Genomic DNA, 19,318 nt, shown 5'->3' with positions numbered 1-19,318 from the left:
CAAATGGCTAGTTCTCCCTGTATTCCATGAGATCTAACCTTGCTAATCAGTCTCCCATGGGGAACCTTATCAAATGCCTTACTGAAGTCCACATAGATCACATCTACTGCTCTGCCCTCATCAATCTTCTTTGTTACTTCTTCAAAAAACTCAATCAATTGTAAGACATGATTTCCCGTGCACAAAGCCATGTTAACTATCCCGAATCAGTCTTTGCCTTTCCAAATACATGTACATCCTGTCCCTCAGGATTCCCTCCAACAACTTGTCCACCACCAAGGTCAGGCTCACCAGTCTATAGTTCCCTGGCTTATCTTTACCGCCCTTCTTAAACAGTGGCACCACGTTTGCCAACCTCCAGTCTTCCGGCACCTCACCTGTGACTATCGATGATACAAATATCTTAGCAAGAGGCCCAGGAATCACATCTCTAGCTTCCCACAGAGTTCTCGGGTACACCTGATCAGGTCCTGGGGATTTATCCATCTTTAATCGTTTCAAGGCATCCAGCACTTCCTCCTCTGTAATATGGACATTTCGCAAGATGTCACCATCTATTTCCCTACAATCTATATCTTCCATATCCTTTTCCACAGTAAATACTGATGCAAAATATTCATTTAGTATCTCGCCCATTTTCTGTGGCTCCACACAAAGGCCGCCTTACTGATCATTGAGAGGCCCTATTCTCTCCCTAGTTACCCTTTTGTCCTTAATGTATTTGTAAAAACCCTTTGGATTCTCCTTAATTCTATTTGCCAAAGCTATCTCATGTCCCCGTTTTGCTCTCCTGATTTCCCTCTTAAGTATACTTTCTTTATAATCTTCTAAGGATTCACTCGATCTATCCTATCTGATCCTGACATATGCTTCCATCTTTTTCTTAACCAAACCCTCAATTTGAAGGGCTTTTGCCCGAAATGTCGATTTCGCTGCTCCTTGGATGCTGCCTGAACTGCTGTGCTCTTCCAGCACCACTAATCCAGAACCTCAATTTCTTTAGTCATCCAGCATTCCCTATACCTACCAGCCTTTCCTTTCACCCTGACAGGAATATACTTTCTCTGGATTCTTGTTATTTCATTTCTGAAGGCTTCCCATTTTCCAGCCGTCCCTTTACCTGCGAACATCTGCCTCCAATCAGTTTTTGAAAGTTCTTGCCTAATACCCTCAAAATTGGCTTTTCTCCAATTTAGAACTTCAACTTTTAGATCTGGTCTATTCTTTTCCATCACTATTTTAAAACGAATAGAATTATGGTCGCTGGCCCCAAAGTGCTCCCCCACTGACACGTCAGTCACCTGCTCTGCCTTATTTCCCAAGAGTAGGTCAAGTTTTGCACCTTCTCTAGTAGGTACATCCACATACTGAATCAGAAAATTGGGTTTTCTAATGGATTCCCAGTTCCCCAAAATAGTCAACAAGGTTGGTCAGGCAGAATTTACACCTTCTGAAATAACAGGAGCCACCATTGACTCGGCTACTTTAATTTAGATACTCAACTTTGTCTCGAACGATTATTTTGCAGGTGGCCAATGCAAGTCAAAACAATCTAAGCACTCAGATTTGTTTCATTACCTTTCTTGAAAATACCTGTTTGCTGATTTCCAGTTTAGTGCAACATGCTATAAAGTGAATCTCTCCTGATGACATGTCTTATGAATACATTGAACATGTTTCAATATTAAATGTCACCTTACCTTTGTGTAGTCAACAAGGTTCTGATATTCAATATAGTTCCCACCTCCAACAACAAAGACAATAGCCTAGAAAATGAACAAACAAACTTTGTGAACATTCTTTTCTGCTCCAGCACTTCTTTTAAAACTCCAGACCGTTTTGAATTTTCAAACAGGTCGTGTGGACAACAAGGTGAATATAAAAACAGACAAGTTGCTATAATATTATCCCATGCTTGCAAAGTGGTGCCCTCAAGCTACAAATTGTCTTCCATTCTAATGGAGATAGAGAGACGGAGAGATGGAGAGAGAGAGAGAGAGATGGACAGAGAGAGAGATGGACAGAGAGAGAGAGAGATGGACAGAGAGAGAGAGAGATGGACAGAGAGAGACAGACAGACAGACAGACGGAGAGAGAGAGAGAGAGAGAGAGAGAGAGACAGAGAGAGAGACCAGATATCCCAAATCAATCTAATCCCACCTGCCAGCAACCAGCCTATATCCCTCCAAACCCTTCCTATTCATTTACCCATCCAAATGCCTTTTAAATGTTGCAATTATACCAGCCTCCACCACTTCCTCTGGCAGCTCATTCCATATACATACCACCCTCTGTGTGAAAAGGTTGCCCCTAAGGCCTCTTTTATATCTTTCCCCTCTCACCCTAAACCTATGCCCTGTAGCTCTTGACTCCCCCACCCCAGGGAAAAGACTTTGCCTATTTATCCTTTCCATGCCCCTCATGATTTTGTAAACCTCTAAGGTCACCCCTCAACCTCTGACGCTCCAGGGAAAACAGCCCCAGCCTGTTCAGCCTCTCCCTATAGCTCAAATCCTCCAACCCTGGCAAATTCCTTGTAAATCTTTTCTGAACCCTTTCAAGTTTCACAACATCCTTCCAAAGGAAGGAGACCAGAATGGTACACAATATTCCAACAGTGGCCTAACCAATGTCTGTACAGTTGCAACATGACCTCTGTACTAAATATTCTGACTAATAAAGGAAAGCATACCAAACGCCTTCTTCACTATCCTATCTACCTGTGACTCCACTTTCAAGGAGCTATGAACCTGCACTCCAAGGTCTCTTTATTCAGGAACACTCCCTGGTACCTTACCATTCAGTGTATAAATCCTGCTCAAATTTGTTTTCCCAAAATGCAGCACCTCACATTTATCTGAATTAAACTCCATCCGCCACTTCTCAGCCCATTGGCCCATCTGGCCAAGATCTTGTTGTAATCTGAGGTAAGCTTCTTCGCTGTCCACTACACCGCCAATTTTGGTGTCATCTGCAAACTTACTAACTGTACCTCTTATGCTCACATCCAAATCATTTATGTAAATGACAAAAAGTCATTTGTGGCACTCTACTGGTCACAGGCCTCCAGTCTGAAAAACAACTCTCCACCACCACCCTCTGTCTTCTACCTTTGAGCCGGCCCTGCATCCAAATGGCTAGATCTAACCTTGCTAATCAGTCTCCCATGGGAAACCTTGTTGAAAGCCTTACTGAAGTCCATATTGATCGCATCTATTGCTCTGCCCTCATCAACCTACTGTGTTACTTCTTCAAAAAACTCAATCAAGTTTGTGAGACATGATTTCCCACGCACAAAGCCATGTTGATTATCCCTAAAAAGTTCTTGCCTTTTAAAATACATGTATATCCTGTACCTCAGGATTCCCTCCAACAACTTACCCACCACTGACGTAGGGCTCAACATCTATAGTTCCCTGGCTTGTCCTTACCACCCTTCTTAAACAGTGGCACCACATTTGCCAACCTCCAGTCTTCCGGCACCTCACCTGTGACTATCGATGATACAAATATCTCAGCAAGAGGCCGTGCAATCACTTCTCTAGCTTCCCACAGAGTTCTAGGGTACACCTGATCAAGTCCTGGGGATTTATCCACTTTTATGCGTTTCCAGACATCCAATACTTCCTCCTCTGTAATATGGACATTTTGCAAGGTCCATACAGGTCTATTTCCCTACAGTCTATATCTTCCATATCCTTTTCCACAGTAAACACTGATGCAAAATACTCATTTAGTATCTCCCCCATTTTCTGTAGCCGCCTTGCTGATCTTTGAGAGGTCCTATTCTCTCCCTAGTTACCCTTTTGTCCTTCATTTATTCATAAAAACTCTTTGGATTCTCCTGAATTCTATTTGCCAAAGCTATCTCTTTTCCCCTTTTTGCCCTCCGATTTCCCTCTTAAGAATATTCCTACTGCCTTTGCACCCTTCTAAGGATTCACTCGGTCTTTCCTGTCTATACCTTACATATGCTTCCTTCTTTTTCTTAAGCAAACCGTCAATTTCTTTCGTCATCCAGCATTCCCTTCACCTGCCTTTCTTTTCACTCTAACAGGAATATACTTTCTCTGGATTCTCGTTATCTCATTCCTGAAGGCTTCCCACTTTCCAGCCGTCCCTTTACCTGCGAACATCTGTCCCCAATCAGCTTTTGAAATTTCTTGCCTAATACCGTCAAAATTAGCCTTTCTCCAATTTAGAACTTCAACTTTTAGATCTGGTCTATCCTTTTCCATCACTATTTTAAATCTAATGGAATTATGGTCGCTGGCCCCAAAGTGCTCCCCCACTGACACCTTAGTCACCTGCCCTGCCTTATTTCCAAGAGTAGGTCAAGTTTTGCACCTTCTCTAGTAGATACATCCACATACTAAATCAGAAAATTTTCTTGCACACACTTAACAAATTCCTCTCCATCTAAACAATCCAAAAATGTGCAGGTTAGGTGAATTGGCCATGCTAAATTGCCCGTAGTGTTAGATGCAGGGGTAAATGTAGGGGTAGGGGTAGGGGTATGGGTATGGGTGGGTGCGCTTCGGCGGGTCGGTGTGGACTGGTTGGGCCGAAGGGCCTGTTTCCACACTGTAAGTAATCTAATCTAATCTAATCTAAACCCTTAACACTATGGCAGTCCCAGTCTATGTTTGGAAAGTAAAAATCCCCTACCATAACCACCCTATTATTCTTGCAGATAGCTGAGATCTCCTTACAAGTTTGTTTCTCAATTTTCCTCTGACTATTAGGAGGACTATAATATAATCCCAATAAGGTGATCAGCCTTTTCTTATTTCTCAGTTCCACCCAAACAACTTCCCTGCATGTATTTCCAGGAATATCCTCCCTCAGCACAGCTATAATGCTATCCCTTATCAAAAACGCCACTCCCCCTCCTCTCTTGCCTCTCTTTCTATCCTTCCTGTAGGATTCATATCCTGGAACATTCAGTCCTGCCCATCCCTGAGCCATGTTTCCGTAATTGCCATGATATCCCAGTCCCATGTTCCTAACCATGCCCTGAGTTCATCTGCCTTCCCTGTTAGGCCCCTTGCATGGAAATAAATGCAGTTTAATTTATTAATCCTACTTTGTCCCTGCCTGTCCTGACTGTTTGACTCTCTTCTATTCTCAACTGTACCAGTCTCAGATTGATCTCCTTCCTCACTATCTCCCTGGGTTCTCCCCCCCCAACCCATCCATCCCCTTACTAGTTTAAATCCTCCCAAGCAGCGCTAGCAAATCTCCCTGCCAGTATATTAGTCCCCTTCCAATTTAGATGCAACCCGTCCTTCTTGTACAGGTCACTTCTACCCCAAAAGAGATTCCAATGATTCAAAAATGTGAATTCTTCTCCCAAACACCAGTTCCTCAGCCAAGCATTCATCTGCTCTCTCCTCCCATTCCTGCCCTCACTAGCTTGTAGCACCGGGAGTAATCCAGATATTACTATGCTCGAGGAGCTCCTTTTTAAATTTCTGCATAACTCTCTGTAATCTCCCTTCAGAATCTCAACCTTTTCCCTTCCTATATTGTTGGCTCCAATGTGAACAATGACCTCTTGCTGGCCCCTCTCCCTCGTCAGAACATTCTGCACCCTCTCTGAGACACCCTTGATCCTGGCACCAGGGAAGCAACACACCATTCTGATTTTTCTCTGCTGGCCACAGAAATGTCTGTCTGTACCTCGGACTAGAGAATCCCTAACACAATTGATCTCTTGGAACCTGACGTACCCCTTGTTGCATTAGAGCCAGTCTCAATAACAGAAACTTGGCTGTTCGTGCTACATCCCCCTGAGAATCCATCACCCCTTACATTTTCCAAAACAGCATACTTGTATGAAATGGGGATAGCCACAGAAGACTCCTGCAGTAGGTGCCTACCTCTCTTATGCTTCCTGGAGTTAACCCATCTCTGTGATTGTATCTGAGACTTTCCCCCCTTCCTATAACTGCCATCCATCACATACTGCTGCTGTTGCAATTTCCTCATTGCTTCTAACTGTCTCTCCAACCAATCCATTCGATCTTATAAGATTTGCAACCAACAGGATTTATTGCAGAGAAATCTGCAGTAACCCTTAAACTCTCTTTTAAGTCCAACATCTGACAAGAAGCACATATCACTCTACTAAAAGCCATTTTTGGTCCTTCACAATCTGCAGACCCAGAAAATAACACTGTCTTATTCCTCTACAAAACACTGCCCCAGGTTAGATTAATAGTTACGGGCTTATATTTTAAGTTGAATCAAGAGATAGATCTCAAAAAACATATAATCAAGAAAGAACCCACTCTACTCACTACTGCAGACTTTCTGCAGGCCACTTAAAACAATTAACTTATCTGATTCTGTGCTGTCAACTTTGCCCAAACAGTTCCTCCAAGATCAGTTGTGAATTTCACTGTTTGTTAACTTTCCCAGACACACTCCGATGTCCAGCGATACATGAATTCAACAGCAAAGGCAGTACTGTGCAGGTACACTCTGGTCAGTTTCTTTCTTTCTCTCTCTCTCTCTCTCTCTCTCCCCCTCCCTCCCTCCCTCCCTCCTGCACTGACCTTACTATGTGCTTCATTTGTCTGGTCTTCTCCCTTTTAAAACAGTTGTTGTTTTGATTTTTTTTCCCCCAAAGTTCCAAAACAATGCAACAGCATGTAAAACAGTAATTGCTGCTCCTGGAATTCGAGGAAATCACCTCCAGCACCTAAAATACCTCAAAAAAGGAGCAGCTGTTACAGCCAGAAATTTTTCCTGTCCTCTACCTTGGATTACCCAGAATCCTGAGATAGAGGTTTACCTCTATGTTACATTGCTACAGTGTAAATTTTGAATTTGGATTTGAAAGGATTCACAGATTTGCATTTATATTGCACCTTTTAAGTAATAAAATATTTGAAGCCATTTTAGAAGTTTTATTGAATAAAATTTGATCTCAAACCACATGAGATGAAATTAGTGTGCATGAACAAAAACTTGGTCAAGGAGGCAGGTTTTAAGGTGCATTTTAAAACAGAAAAGAGAGGTAAAACATTGGAGAGATTTACAAAGGGAATTCCAAAATTTAGGAATGAAGTCACAGTGACCAATTTTAGATAATTAAAATTGGAGATGCTTAAGATGCCAGAACTGGTGAAATGCTGAGATTTTGTGAAATTGTAAGCCTGGTGGAGATCACAGGGATCTTTATGCTTTCCTTGGATGTAGATGTCACTGCTTATTATGTGTTGTCCATCCTCTGTGCCCTTGAGTTAAGTGGCAGTAGTTAAGAGTTAAACACATCATTGTGGGTCTGGAGTTACAAGTAGGCCAGACAAGGTAAGGACAGCAGTTTTATTTTCCTAAAGGATAGTAATGAACCAAATGAATTTTTACACCAATCAACAACAGTTTTAAAGTCACCATCACTTCTCACAGATCTAGCAATTCAAGACTGGGCAGCCATGAGGTGTTGTGGGACATCAGTAGCAGAAAACTTGTACTGCAACATAATCTTTAACCTCATGGCCTGACATATCCAACACTCTGGCAGACATCAAGCCAGGGGATCAACTCTGGTTTAATGAAGAGTGCAGGTGACATGGAAGTACTGAAGACTTGGGTTCCAGAAATACTACACCCCAAGGCAAACTGTTCTAGCACAGCGGTACAATGGCAGCCAAACATCTAACCAGCAATGTACAAAATTGCCCGGGTATGCACTGTTTACTAAAAGCAGGACAAATCCAACCCAGCCAATTATTGCTCCATTAGTTTACTCATAATCAGCATTAATGTGATGGAAGATGTCATCAACAGTGCTAACAAGCAGCGCTACCTGGTCACTGACACACAGGGCCACTCAGCTCTGTACCTTACTACAGCTTTAGTTCAAACATGGACAAACCAGTTCATTTCAGAGATTAGGTGGAAGTGACTGCCTTTGACAAGGGTGCACTTGACCAAATGTTGCCTCAAGGAGCCTTAATAAAACTGGAGTCAATGGGGATTGGGGAAAACCTCTTCTGGATGGAATCTTACCTGGCACAAAGGAAAATGGTTATGACAATTAGAAGTTAGTCATCTCAGCTCCAGATATATCACTGCTGCACTGGCTACTCACAATGTGATCTCCTCTATATTGGGAGACGAAACACAGATTAGATGACTGCCTTGCAGAACATCTATGTTCTGTCCATAAAAATGCCCCCAAGCTTCCAAGTGCCTGCCATTTTGACACACCATCATGTTCTCACACCAATATTTCTGTCTCAAGCTTGCTACAGTGAGCCTCACTGAAGCTTGATAAATAATATCTCATCTTTTGCTTGGGAACCCTGCAGTCGATAGGACTCAACATTGAGTTCAATAACTTTAAAGCCTGACCATGCTCTTTGTTCTGTCATGACATGGATTGCTTTCAGAACGACCTACTCATTCTCTCTTATTATTAGCCCTCATTATCACTTATACAGTTTTTCTTCTGTTCTGGTTTACTATCAGTAATCCTCTTGCTTACCCTTTGTATATCTCCAGCTATCTACACAGCTTTATAATGCTGCCACCCCGCCTACTCCCAAACCCCATGTTCAGCACAGATACCACTTTTCCCCAGCTGCTATCAATTCTGAAGAAGGGTCAACAGACTTGAAGTGTTAATTCTACTTTCCTCCCAATAGGTGCTGCCAGACGTGTTGAGTTTCTCCAGCAATTTTGTTTTTGTTTCAACACTGCTGGAGTTCTGAAGGGAATGTCTTAGACTGAACCACCTTCAGCTGCTTCATCAGTGACCGTCCCTCCATCATACGGTCGGAAGTGGGGATATTTACTGACTATTGCATAATATTTAGCATCATTCCTGGCTTCTCAGGTACTGAAGTATTCCATGTCCAAATGCAGCAAGACCTGGACAGCATCCAGGCTTGGGCTGACAAGTGGCAAGTCAAATTTGTGTCTTGCAAGTGCCTGGCAATGACTATCTGCACCAAGAGAGAATCTAACCATTGTTCCTTGACAATCAATAGCATTAGTATCACTGAATTTCCCACTATCAACATCCTGGAGGTTAACTGATCATAAATATAACTGGACTAGACTTATAAGTCGTGTGGCGATAAAAGCAGATCACAGGTTAGTAATCTGCATTGAGTAGCTCAAATCCTTACTCTCCAAAGCCTATCCACCATCTATAAGGCACAAGTCAGGCTTTTGATAGAATGATTTCAGCTCCAACAACACTCAAGAAGCTGGACACCATCCAGGACCAAGCAGACCACTTGAGTGGCACCACATGTGTTGAGGGTTGAAAATCCTGGAACTTCCACCCTATTGGTGTTGTGGGTGCACCAACACTAAATTGACTCAGTGGCTCAAACAGGCAGCTCACTACCAACTTCTTAAAGGTAATTAGGAATGGGCAATAAACTCTTTGGTATTAGAAAACTTAATGATGGTGTTTAACCTTGAGTCTTCAAGCAAGTCAGCAAATCATTGTTATATAGATCCCAGTTCTGATAAAGATGTCTCAGAGATCTAATTTTCTCAAATCTTCTCAAGTTTATTCTATTCTACGTGAAATGCTACTCTCCACTGCAGCTCCTGAGATGTCATTCTTGGCAGAGGAGTTGTCTCAACTGAAGAGACTAGGAAGTAGTCGAGCGATAGGATGAGAGTGTCTTACCCTAAGGAATAGCAGGAAAATCATCAGAATATTTTCCATTTCCTTTTACGCCAGCGAATTTTGTCAGTAGTTATGATGGGAGCTGACACTGTTTCATTTTCTTTTCAAACCACAGCTTTAACTTTTCCTCAGACCATAAAGGACAAGAGGAGAACACTCTCAGCTCCCAAGAACTTCACTGCTGCCAAGATGATGAAAGAACAATTCAACTTACCACTTCCACTTTATGAAATTTTGATGGATTAGATCCTGAAATATTTCTTTTTTGACTCAGGTCTCCTTTGATCAGTTTTCACTGCTTTGCTGTTGTCATTATCAATGCCACAGTCCAGACACCAGCTGTTGTGAGAAGCTGGCATCCCAGTATGTCTAAGTCTTTGCCTTGCAAGGAAAAGATAGCTGAGCATTCACTCAGAAGTCTTGCTGAGTTGCACCTCTGTATTTATTGTGAATAGTTAATAGTTCATCAGTTTGTTCAAGTATAATGTTCAGTCTTCATTAATCTAAAGATCCTAGAACTCAGTCATTACATTTACACGGTTAGCAGAAGAAATCAAAGTTTGATGTTTGAGAAGAGGGTGACGTCAGCAGTCTTGAAGCACAGAGAACTGGTTACAAATATGAAATTTGGAAGTGTGCAATGCTTTTCTTCCATGGTGAAGGGTGGGGTGAAGGGGGATCAAGTAATTTGCTCTGCATCAAGCTCTGGAGGCTTGGTTGCAATGCACACATGGGTGTAGAATTTTGGTTATGTTGAAAATTAAAAAGAAATTTATTTTCTGTAATTTCAAGTCTAAGTTGCACACAAAATAGTATTCAGTCATGCTGTTTTAATTAGTTATTGTAAAAATATTAAAACTTGAATTCTGTGTCACTTCTCCGTTAGTCACTGGAAATTCAAATAGTTTCTTAAGAGTAATTTTTCCTAATGGATAGTGGAGGGATGCAGGTTAATTTCTTAATTTTCCTGCAGCTTGATTAATCACAGTAAGATTTCAAAACAGGTTTTTTTGCAATTTTAATGAAAAGTTAAGCATTTACTTGCATAACTCTTAGAAATTAATCATAGCATCCACTCCTTAGTCTCATAAACAAACACACATAAGACAGGATAATTTCTAAAAAAAAAAGTCACATGAATTTAGATTTCTTTTAGACCCAAGGTCAATATTATATCTTGTTCTTCAACAAGGTTGTTTGGAGTGCGGCAAGCCTGTAAATTTCATTTTTGGTTCAGTGAAGAGTCAAAGAGATGTACAGCATGGAATCAGACCCTTCGGTCCAACTCGTCCATGCCGACCAGATATCGTAACCTAATCTACTCCCATTTGCCAGCACTTGGCCCATATCCCTCTAAACCATTCCTATTCATATACCCATCCAGATGCTTTTTAAATGCTGTAATTGTATCAGCCTCCACCACTTCCTCGGACAGCTCATTCATAGTCGTACCACATTCGTCGTGAAAAGGTTGCCTGTTAGATTCTTCTTAGATCTTTCCCCTCTCCCTAAACCGATGCCCTCTAGTTCTGGACTCCCCTAATCCAGGGAAAAGACTTTATCTATTTACCCTATCCATGCCCCTCATGATTTTATAAATTGTTGAAAAGGACATGGAAGATATAGAATGTAGGGAAATAGATGGTGACATCTTGAAAAATGTCCACATTACAGAGGAGGAAGTGTTGGATGTTTTGAAATGCATAAAAGTGGATAAATCTCCAGGACCTGATCAGGTGTACCCGAGAAGTCTGTGGGAAGCTTTGGAAATGATTGCTGGGCCTCTTGCTGAGATATTTGTATCATCGATAGTCACTGGTGAGGTGCCGGAAGACTGGAGATTGGATAACGTGGTGCCACTGTTTAAGAAAGGTGGTAAGGACAAGCCAGGGAACTACAGACCAGTGAGCCCGACGTCTGTGGTGGGCAAATTGTTGCAAGTATTCCTGAGGAACAGGATGTACAGGTATTTGGAAAGGCAAGGACTGATTAGGGATAGTCAACATGGCTTTGTGCGTGGGAAATCATGTCTCAGAAACTTGATTGAGTTTTTTGAAGAAGAAAGAAAGTGGATTGAGGAGGGCAGAGCGGTAGATGTGATCTATATGGACTTCAGTAAGGCATTCAACAAGGTTCACCATGGGAGACTGGTGAGCAAGGTTAGATCTAGTGGAATACAGGGTGAACTAGCCATTTGGATACAGAACTGGCTGAAAGGTTGAAGACAGAAGGTGGTGGTGGAGGGTTGTTTTTCAGACTGGAGGCCTGTGATGAGTGGAGTGCCACAAGGATCAGTGCTGGGTCCTCTACTTTTCATTATTTATATAAATAATTTGGATGTGAGCATAAGAGATATAGTTAGTAAGTTTGCTGAAGACACCAAAATTGGAGGTGGAGTGGATAGCGAATAAGGCTACCTCAGTTTACAATAGGATCTTGATCAGATGGGCCAATGGGCTAATTGGTGGATGGAGTTTAATTTAGATAAATGCGAGGTGCTGTATTTTGGCAAAGCAAATCTTAGCAGTACTTATATACTTAATGGTAAGGTGCTCCGGAGTGTCACTGAACAAAGAAACCTTGGAGTGCAGGTTCATAGCTCCTTGAAAGTGGAGTCGCAGGTAGATAGGATAGTGAGGAAGGCATTTGGTATGCTTTCCTTTATTGGTCAGAGTATTGAGTACAGGCATTGGGAGGTCATGTTGCAGCTGTATAGGACATTGGTTAGGCCACTGTTGGAACGTTGCTGCAATTCTGGCCTCCTTCCTAATGGAAAGATGTTGAGCAACTTGAAAGGGTTCAGAAAAGATTTACAAGGATGTTGCCTGGGTGGAAGGATTTGAGCTACAGGGAGCAGCTGAACAGGCTGGGGCGGTTTTCCCCGGAGCATCAGATGCTGAGGGTTGACCTTCTTGAGGTTTATAGAATCAGGAGGGGCATGGATAGGATACATAGACAAGGTATTTTCTCTGGGGTGGGGGAGTCCAGAACTAGAGAGCATAGGTTTAGGGTGAGAGAGGAAAGAAATGAGACCTAAGGGGCAATATTTTCCTGCAGAGAATGGTGCGTGTGTGGTATGAGCTGCCACAGAATGTGGTGGAGACTGGTACAATTGCAACATTTAAAAGGCATCTGGATGGGTATATGAATACGAAGGGTTTAGATTAGATTAGATTACTTACAGTGGAAACAGGCCCTTCGGCCCAACAAGTCCACACCGCCCCGCCGAAGCGCAACCCACCCATACCCCTACATTTTACCCCTTACCTAACACTACGGGCAATTTAGCATGGCCAATTCACCTGACCTGCACATCTTTGGGCTGTGGGAGGAAACCCACACAGACACGGGGAGAACGTGCAAACTCCACACAGTCACTCGCCTGAGGCGGGAATTGAACCCAGGTCTCTGGCGCTGTGAGGCAGCAGGGCTAACCACTATGCCACAGTGCCGCCCACGGAGGGATATGGGCCGGGTGCTGGCAGGTGGGACTAGATTATGTTGTGATATCAGATCGGCATGGACGGGTTGGACCGAAGGGTCTGTTTCCACGCAGTACATCTCTATGACTTTATAACAACAAATATTGGATTTGGGTGATCAGCAGTTTGGTAGTAATAGAGTCAAGAGAACACTGAATTTCTTCGATTAGACGCGCTTAAAGAGGGCATATGGCAAGATAGGACAGAAACTAGAGGAGGTTTGAATTATGGCAGTGGGCACTCTAAGGAAATATAGCCCACTGGATTGGGGGGGGGGGATGGAAGCAACAGGGATAGCTAAATGGACAGTCTCCATGTATGTAATTAAAGAAAAACTGGATTTGTCATATTTATTGTTGTAGATGAAGGTAGTGAAAAAAATGCAGGGTGATTTAGGAGAATGGTTTATGGTGGAGAGAAAAAAAAATAGGTATTAACTTTGCCTTCCTGGATAATCTTAGAATAGTAAGCAGGTTTAATAATAGAACTGGACATGGATGGTCAAATTACACAGCTGCTATAGAATTTCACATCTGCATCTCTTAGGCTTAAGTAGGTGAAAATGCAAGACGATCACCAGCCACATTTTATGTCCAAAGATATTTGGCTAAACATGAAACTCTACAGGATTGATTTAAACATTAAGGTATGAACTTAAAAACAGACTGTGAAATATTGAATTCTATTATTTAGAATGCTTGTATCCTCTCAGTGTATTTCCCTGCCTTAGCTGTTGCTAGTCACCAGACATTTTGGTCAAATAGTTATTCTATGGATATGATTATGAACAGGAAATGCCAACAAGTTGTTTGTCTAAGCATGCTTTCACTCAACATTTACACATATGCATTTTCCAATGGGGTAACTGGACAACAGCAGCAACCAGAAAGATATGCCCCCTCTCTAATCAGAGGTGTTAAGGCCAATGACAAATTTTTTAAAATTTTCCTGGCAGAGATCAATTAATTGATTAGCTAATCAATTGAAAGGCAGTACATATTGAGATGCCACAGTCAGGGGCTAAACAGTGATTTCTGTAATGAGCACTGTGAATACAGTGTGAGGTGTTCCAGTTCTGAGGAAGAGTCACTGGACTTGAAATGTTAATTTTGCTTTCTCCCAACAATACTGATAGACCTGATGAGTTTTGCCAGCAATTGCTGTTTTTTGCTTCAGATCTCCAGCATCTGGTGGGTTTTTTTGTTTTATGTTATTGTGGTGTTTTGTTTCTTTGTGTCAGGATAAAGTATGTCATAAAGAAGGTGCAGAATATTCTGCAAGGGGAAGAGAATGAGCCAGAAGGTGCGACTTCACTGAGGTACCAACAACATAGAGAGGCATTGAAGCCCTCATGTGAAATTTCAGGACTAAGTGAAGAATTTGAAGATAGTAATCTCTGGATTTCCCCAAATGCCACATTATAGCCATAGTAGAAAGGGGAATATAGGGAGAAACAACGTGCAGCTTGAACCACGGTGTAGAAGGAAGGCTTCAGACTTTTAGCCATTGAAACTAGTTCTGAGAAGTTGGCACTTATTCAAATGGGATGCATTGTATCTCAATAGACAGAGATGAAAGTCCTTGGGAGATGCTCAGTAGTCTAATTGGTAGGGATTAAACTAAATTGGCAGGAGGATGGGCATAAGCATATAAAAGTGGAAAAGGGGAATAAGGTGTATAAAGTGAGAGCGTTGGACATTATTAGCAAGGAAAGGAGGTCCATACAAAGTAGCAGAAGACTTAAAAGGACTTTGAGGAAAAGACAGGATTACATGCACCTAAACATGTATGGTGATTAAGGATGGTGAGCTACAACTACAATTGTGGGAATATAATGTGGTGGCAAAGACAGAAATGTGGCTTAAAATAAGTAGCAAAACTGGTCACTTAATATTTAAGGATACAATATGTTTATAAAAGGTAGAGAAGGTGAAAAGGTAGGTGGGGTGGAAGTACAAATTAGGGAAGACACGCTATTGGAAAGAGGGAATGCCCAAAAGGAGGCAAGGACAATGTCCAACTAGTTAGTCCCCCCCAGGAATTCTATAAGATTCCAAATAGTGAGAAGGAGATTGAGGAGTAAATCTATTGAAAAGGAGGCAAGGACAAAGTCCAACTAGTTAGTCCCCCCCGGGAATTCTATAAGATTCCAAATAGTGAGAAGGAGATTGAGGAGTAAATCCATTGAAAAACCTAACAGTGAACATACTGGGGGACCCTTAATTACCCAAAATTTGATTGGGATAATGTTAACAAAAGGGTATAGAAGGAGAGGAATTTCTAAAAGGTGGTCAAGAGATCATTCTTGGTGAATATGTGTTTGGCCTAACCGGAAAGGAGGCATAGCTGGATCGAGCATTGATAAGCCGAGGTGAGCCAAGTGGACCTAGTGTCTTTTAGGGGACCCTTAGGTAGAAGTGATCACATCATAAAGATCAAATTACTATTGGAAAAAAACAAGGAACTATGTAACGTCTAAATTGGAAAAAGGCTAAGTTTGACATGAAGAGATGGGGTCTATTCAGAGTAAAATGGAACAAAAGATTGATAGAAAGAACTGTAACAGAACAACAGAAATCTTTAAGGAAGAGATGCTTCAAATGCAAACTAATTATCTTTCAAGAAAGTAAGGCAACTAAAAACTGGGCTCCTTGGATGATAACAAATGGGAAGATTATAATGAAACAAAAGGGAGCATATGATGCATATCTGGTGAATTCTTCAATTGAGAACTAGATCAAATACAATAGACTCACAGTGGATAAGAGGAGGAAAACAGGACTCACAAGGACAGAACGTAAGAGTAGAATGACCATCAATATAAAAGGGAGCCCAAAAGCCATCTAGCAATGCATCAAAGGTAAATTAATCGTAAGAGGCAGATTGGATCACATTAAGGATAAAAATGGTGGTGTATGATTAGAGGTGCAGGACAAGGCTCGAATACTTTAAGAGTACTTTGTGAAATTGTTTTCTAAGGAGTAGGTGTCTGAAGAAATATTGGTCAAAGTTGAAATAGTTGAATGAATGGAGAGGCTGAAAATTGAGATCAAGATCAGACAGTAAAAGGCTGGCTATATTTATGTTAGATAAATTTCCTGGTCCTGATGGTTTGCTTCCCAAGTTGCTGGAGGAAGTCAGGGTAAAATAGTGAAAGGGCTCATCATAATCTTCCCCAAATCAAGAAAAGATGAAGCTTTAGAAATAATAATCAGGACACAAAAAAAATCACCAGGGAATTGGAGAGGTTTCAGTTAACTAATAAAAGACAATATGGATTTGTAAGAAGCAGTGAAATCAAATTGAATATTTCAATGAAGTAACAGAGAAAATTGATGGAAACACAGTGATTGTTGTCTGGTTATGTTTCAGGATGCTTTGGACACAGTATCATATTAAATGTAAAAGCTGGTTCATAAAACTGAGGCCCAGTTAGGATGGTCAGTGTCCAATTGAAAGAAGGCAGAAGGCAGAAAACAGAGCATTGTGGCAAAAGGCTATTTTTCAGGCTGGAGGTTGGCAAACAGTCAAGGGTCAGTGCTTAGACCACCTTTTATTTGATATACATAAATAGTCCCAGGTCACTGGGAAAGTTTTGACATTAACTTGAATTGCTGAAACTTTTCTGGAAAAAGACAAAATGTTTGTGGAGAAGGATTATCTTTTATCTTGTTAATCTCAGTATTCTTTTTTATACTTTGACCATGTCTTGTTTCAGTGCTGTACTTTTGTTACAAATCAGAGAAAAAAACTTTCAAACTATTTTGCACTCACATTAAATCAAGTTACCTGCACTGGACATAAACTCAAAACACATTTAATCTCAGTTTAAAACAGTAATCCCAGATCAGGAGCAGTGCAAATTAAAGATTACTTAGTAAGCAACTTTATCTGCCAGACCATGTAATACTATTTAAAGGATTTTTGCTCAAACTCATTACAATTGCTTCTTTTCAGTTCATTTGAAATGAGCTCCAAAGCAGACTTCAAGAAAAAAAAGAAATACATCATGAAAATATTATACTTCGTAAGGTCTGATTAAAGAAAAAATCCAGAACAAAACTTTTCCCATGCTGATAAGTTGAAGTTGTAGCAGTGTATTTTTACAGCGGTTATTTGAACTTCTGGATCTCAATTTCATAAATATTGTTATATTACAGTTGGAAAACATTAGTTAAGCTTAGGTTATAAGGCATATATATATATGAAACATACACATTTTTAAATTAAGAGATTGAAAAGAACAAGAAATCAATTTCATAACTTGTAATCATGTATTCTAAGCTTATCAAATAGACATATATGATCTGAATTTATTTATGTAATTACAAATGATTAGGTTTTCTCTTATTCTACAAGTAGTAAAAGATGACCTTGGATGAAGTGGTAACAGAGCAGATCTGAGGGAAAGTGCAAAAGAGATAGCTGAGGTAAAGCAACAAAAAAAGGGAATTGGGCAATATTCCCTCTAACTTCTTCCATCATTGTGTGGAATTAATTTTATTATGTGCTCCAATATCAAGGTAACATGTGGATATGCGACACCAGTAGAAGAATTGCCTATATATTTTAATGAGACACCACAGGTATGTAAAAACAATAATGAGCAAGACCCCCAGCCAATGATACTGGCACACATTGTCCACAGAGGACCAGATTTCATGAATTCAATTTTAAATTTACCATAATGGCATTTAAACTCATGATGTCTAGGTTTTAACTTGAGTGCCATGACCACTATACTACCATAATGTACATGAAAGAGGTATATATTAGTTTTCATATTATAGCTTGTATTTTAATCTTTTGAAAGAAGTTGAATTGGTAATGATAGGATCTTTGTTTCAATTTGATAAGATCAAAACAGAAAGAGCAAAGCCTTGCCTATAAATTAATAAAATGTGCACCGATGATTATGATTCGGCTCCACTTGAGTCAGAATGGGAACAGTATCCTTGCAGAAGAGATAAATACAGAGGTTGAAAAGGCTTAAAATAGGGAAAGGGGAAGGAATCCAGAATAATGCACTAAGCTTAAATGTAAACAAAACACAGAAGGGTCACTGGACCCAAAACATTAACTTTCTTTCTCGTCACAGATGCTGCCAGACATGTTGAGTCTTCCCAGCATTTTGTGTTTTTGTTTATTGTTGATAAGGAATGGCTGATGAAACTATGGCAATAAGTAGAGTTATAGAACAGGAGAGTAAAATTAGCTTACAAAAATGAGAAAAACTGCCATTAAATTTGAGCTGAACTGTCTGCACAGCGATGCATATATTATCTGGAAAAACCAGGAGTAATACGTTAAATGCAAAATATGTTCTGAGAATTCGGACATTGTCAGAATTACTGAACCAAGGTTACAGGAAAGTCAAAACTGGAAATTTGCCAGATGGAACATATTTAGACTTCACTAGTTTCCTCCTATCTCTTCGCCCCCACCTTACCTCAGCTCCAACCTTTCAGCTCAGCACCATCCTCATGACCTGCCCCACTTGTCAATCTTCCTTCCCACCTATCTGCTCCACCCTCCTCTCCAACCTATCACCTTTCCCTTCACCTCCATTCACCTACTGCACTCTCAGCTACCTTCTACCCAGGCCCACTCCCCTCCCACTTATCTCTCCGCCCCCGAGGCTCCCTGCCTCATTCCTCATGAAGGGCTTTTGTCAGAAACGTCGATTTTTCCTGCTCCTCAGATGCTGCCTACCTGCTGTGCTTTTCCATCACCACTCTAATTTTGAGTGTAATCTCCAGCATCTGCAGTACCCATTTCTGCCTAGGACTCTGTTCTAACCCAGTATTTGTAAAAGGCCAAACAGTAAAGGATCCAATAAAGGAAAATAATCAGAGCATTAGAAGTAGTGAACATCTCTGCCATTGTGACCATAATGATATGGCTTGAGGTAGGGATTGAGAAGGGCACAATCATGGCAAAGGCCAGTGAATACGTTTTGAGAAATCTATTTTTTGAAGGACTGCGAGAGCAGACAACAGTAATGGCAAATAATGATGTAGAACAGCAATGGTAAACTTTTAAAATGATGTTCAACAAAGCCCAAAACATTTTCTCTAAAAAATATCAAGCATAAACTAAACATTAAAGACACACCATGGATGAACAGTGAGAGGGTAACATGTGAGGATAAGGAAAACAATGGACAGTACATGACTGC

General features: G+C 40.9%; 1 protein-coding gene across 3 annotated transcripts in view; it reads right to left on the bottom strand.

Annotated features, from left to right (window-relative positions):
• Positions 1-19,318, bottom strand: part of scfd1 (sec1 family domain containing 1) — a 157,102-nt gene that overhangs the window by 14,341 nt on the left and 123,443 nt on the right. For 2 of the 3 annotated variants that reach the window (XM_043698046.1, XM_043698048.1), the window contains one exon: positions 1,701-1,766. The exons of the other annotated variant lie outside the window; for it this stretch is intronic. In XM_043698046.1, the coding sequence (XP_043553981.1) occupies positions 1,701-1,766 (66 nt within the window). The remainder of the gene's footprint in view (positions 1-1,700; positions 1,767-19,318) is intronic. 3 annotated transcript variants of the gene reach the window in all.

The sequence above is a fragment of the Chiloscyllium plagiosum genome, chromosome 10, assembly GCF_004010195.1.
Source record: "Chiloscyllium plagiosum isolate BGI_BamShark_2017 chromosome 10, ASM401019v2, whole genome shotgun sequence".
NCBI classification, from domain to species: domain Eukaryota; kingdom Metazoa; phylum Chordata; class Chondrichthyes; order Orectolobiformes; family Hemiscylliidae; genus Chiloscyllium; species Chiloscyllium plagiosum.
The sequence above is the reverse complement of the archived record's forward strand: the minus strand, read 5'-3'. Positions and strand labels throughout refer to the sequence as shown.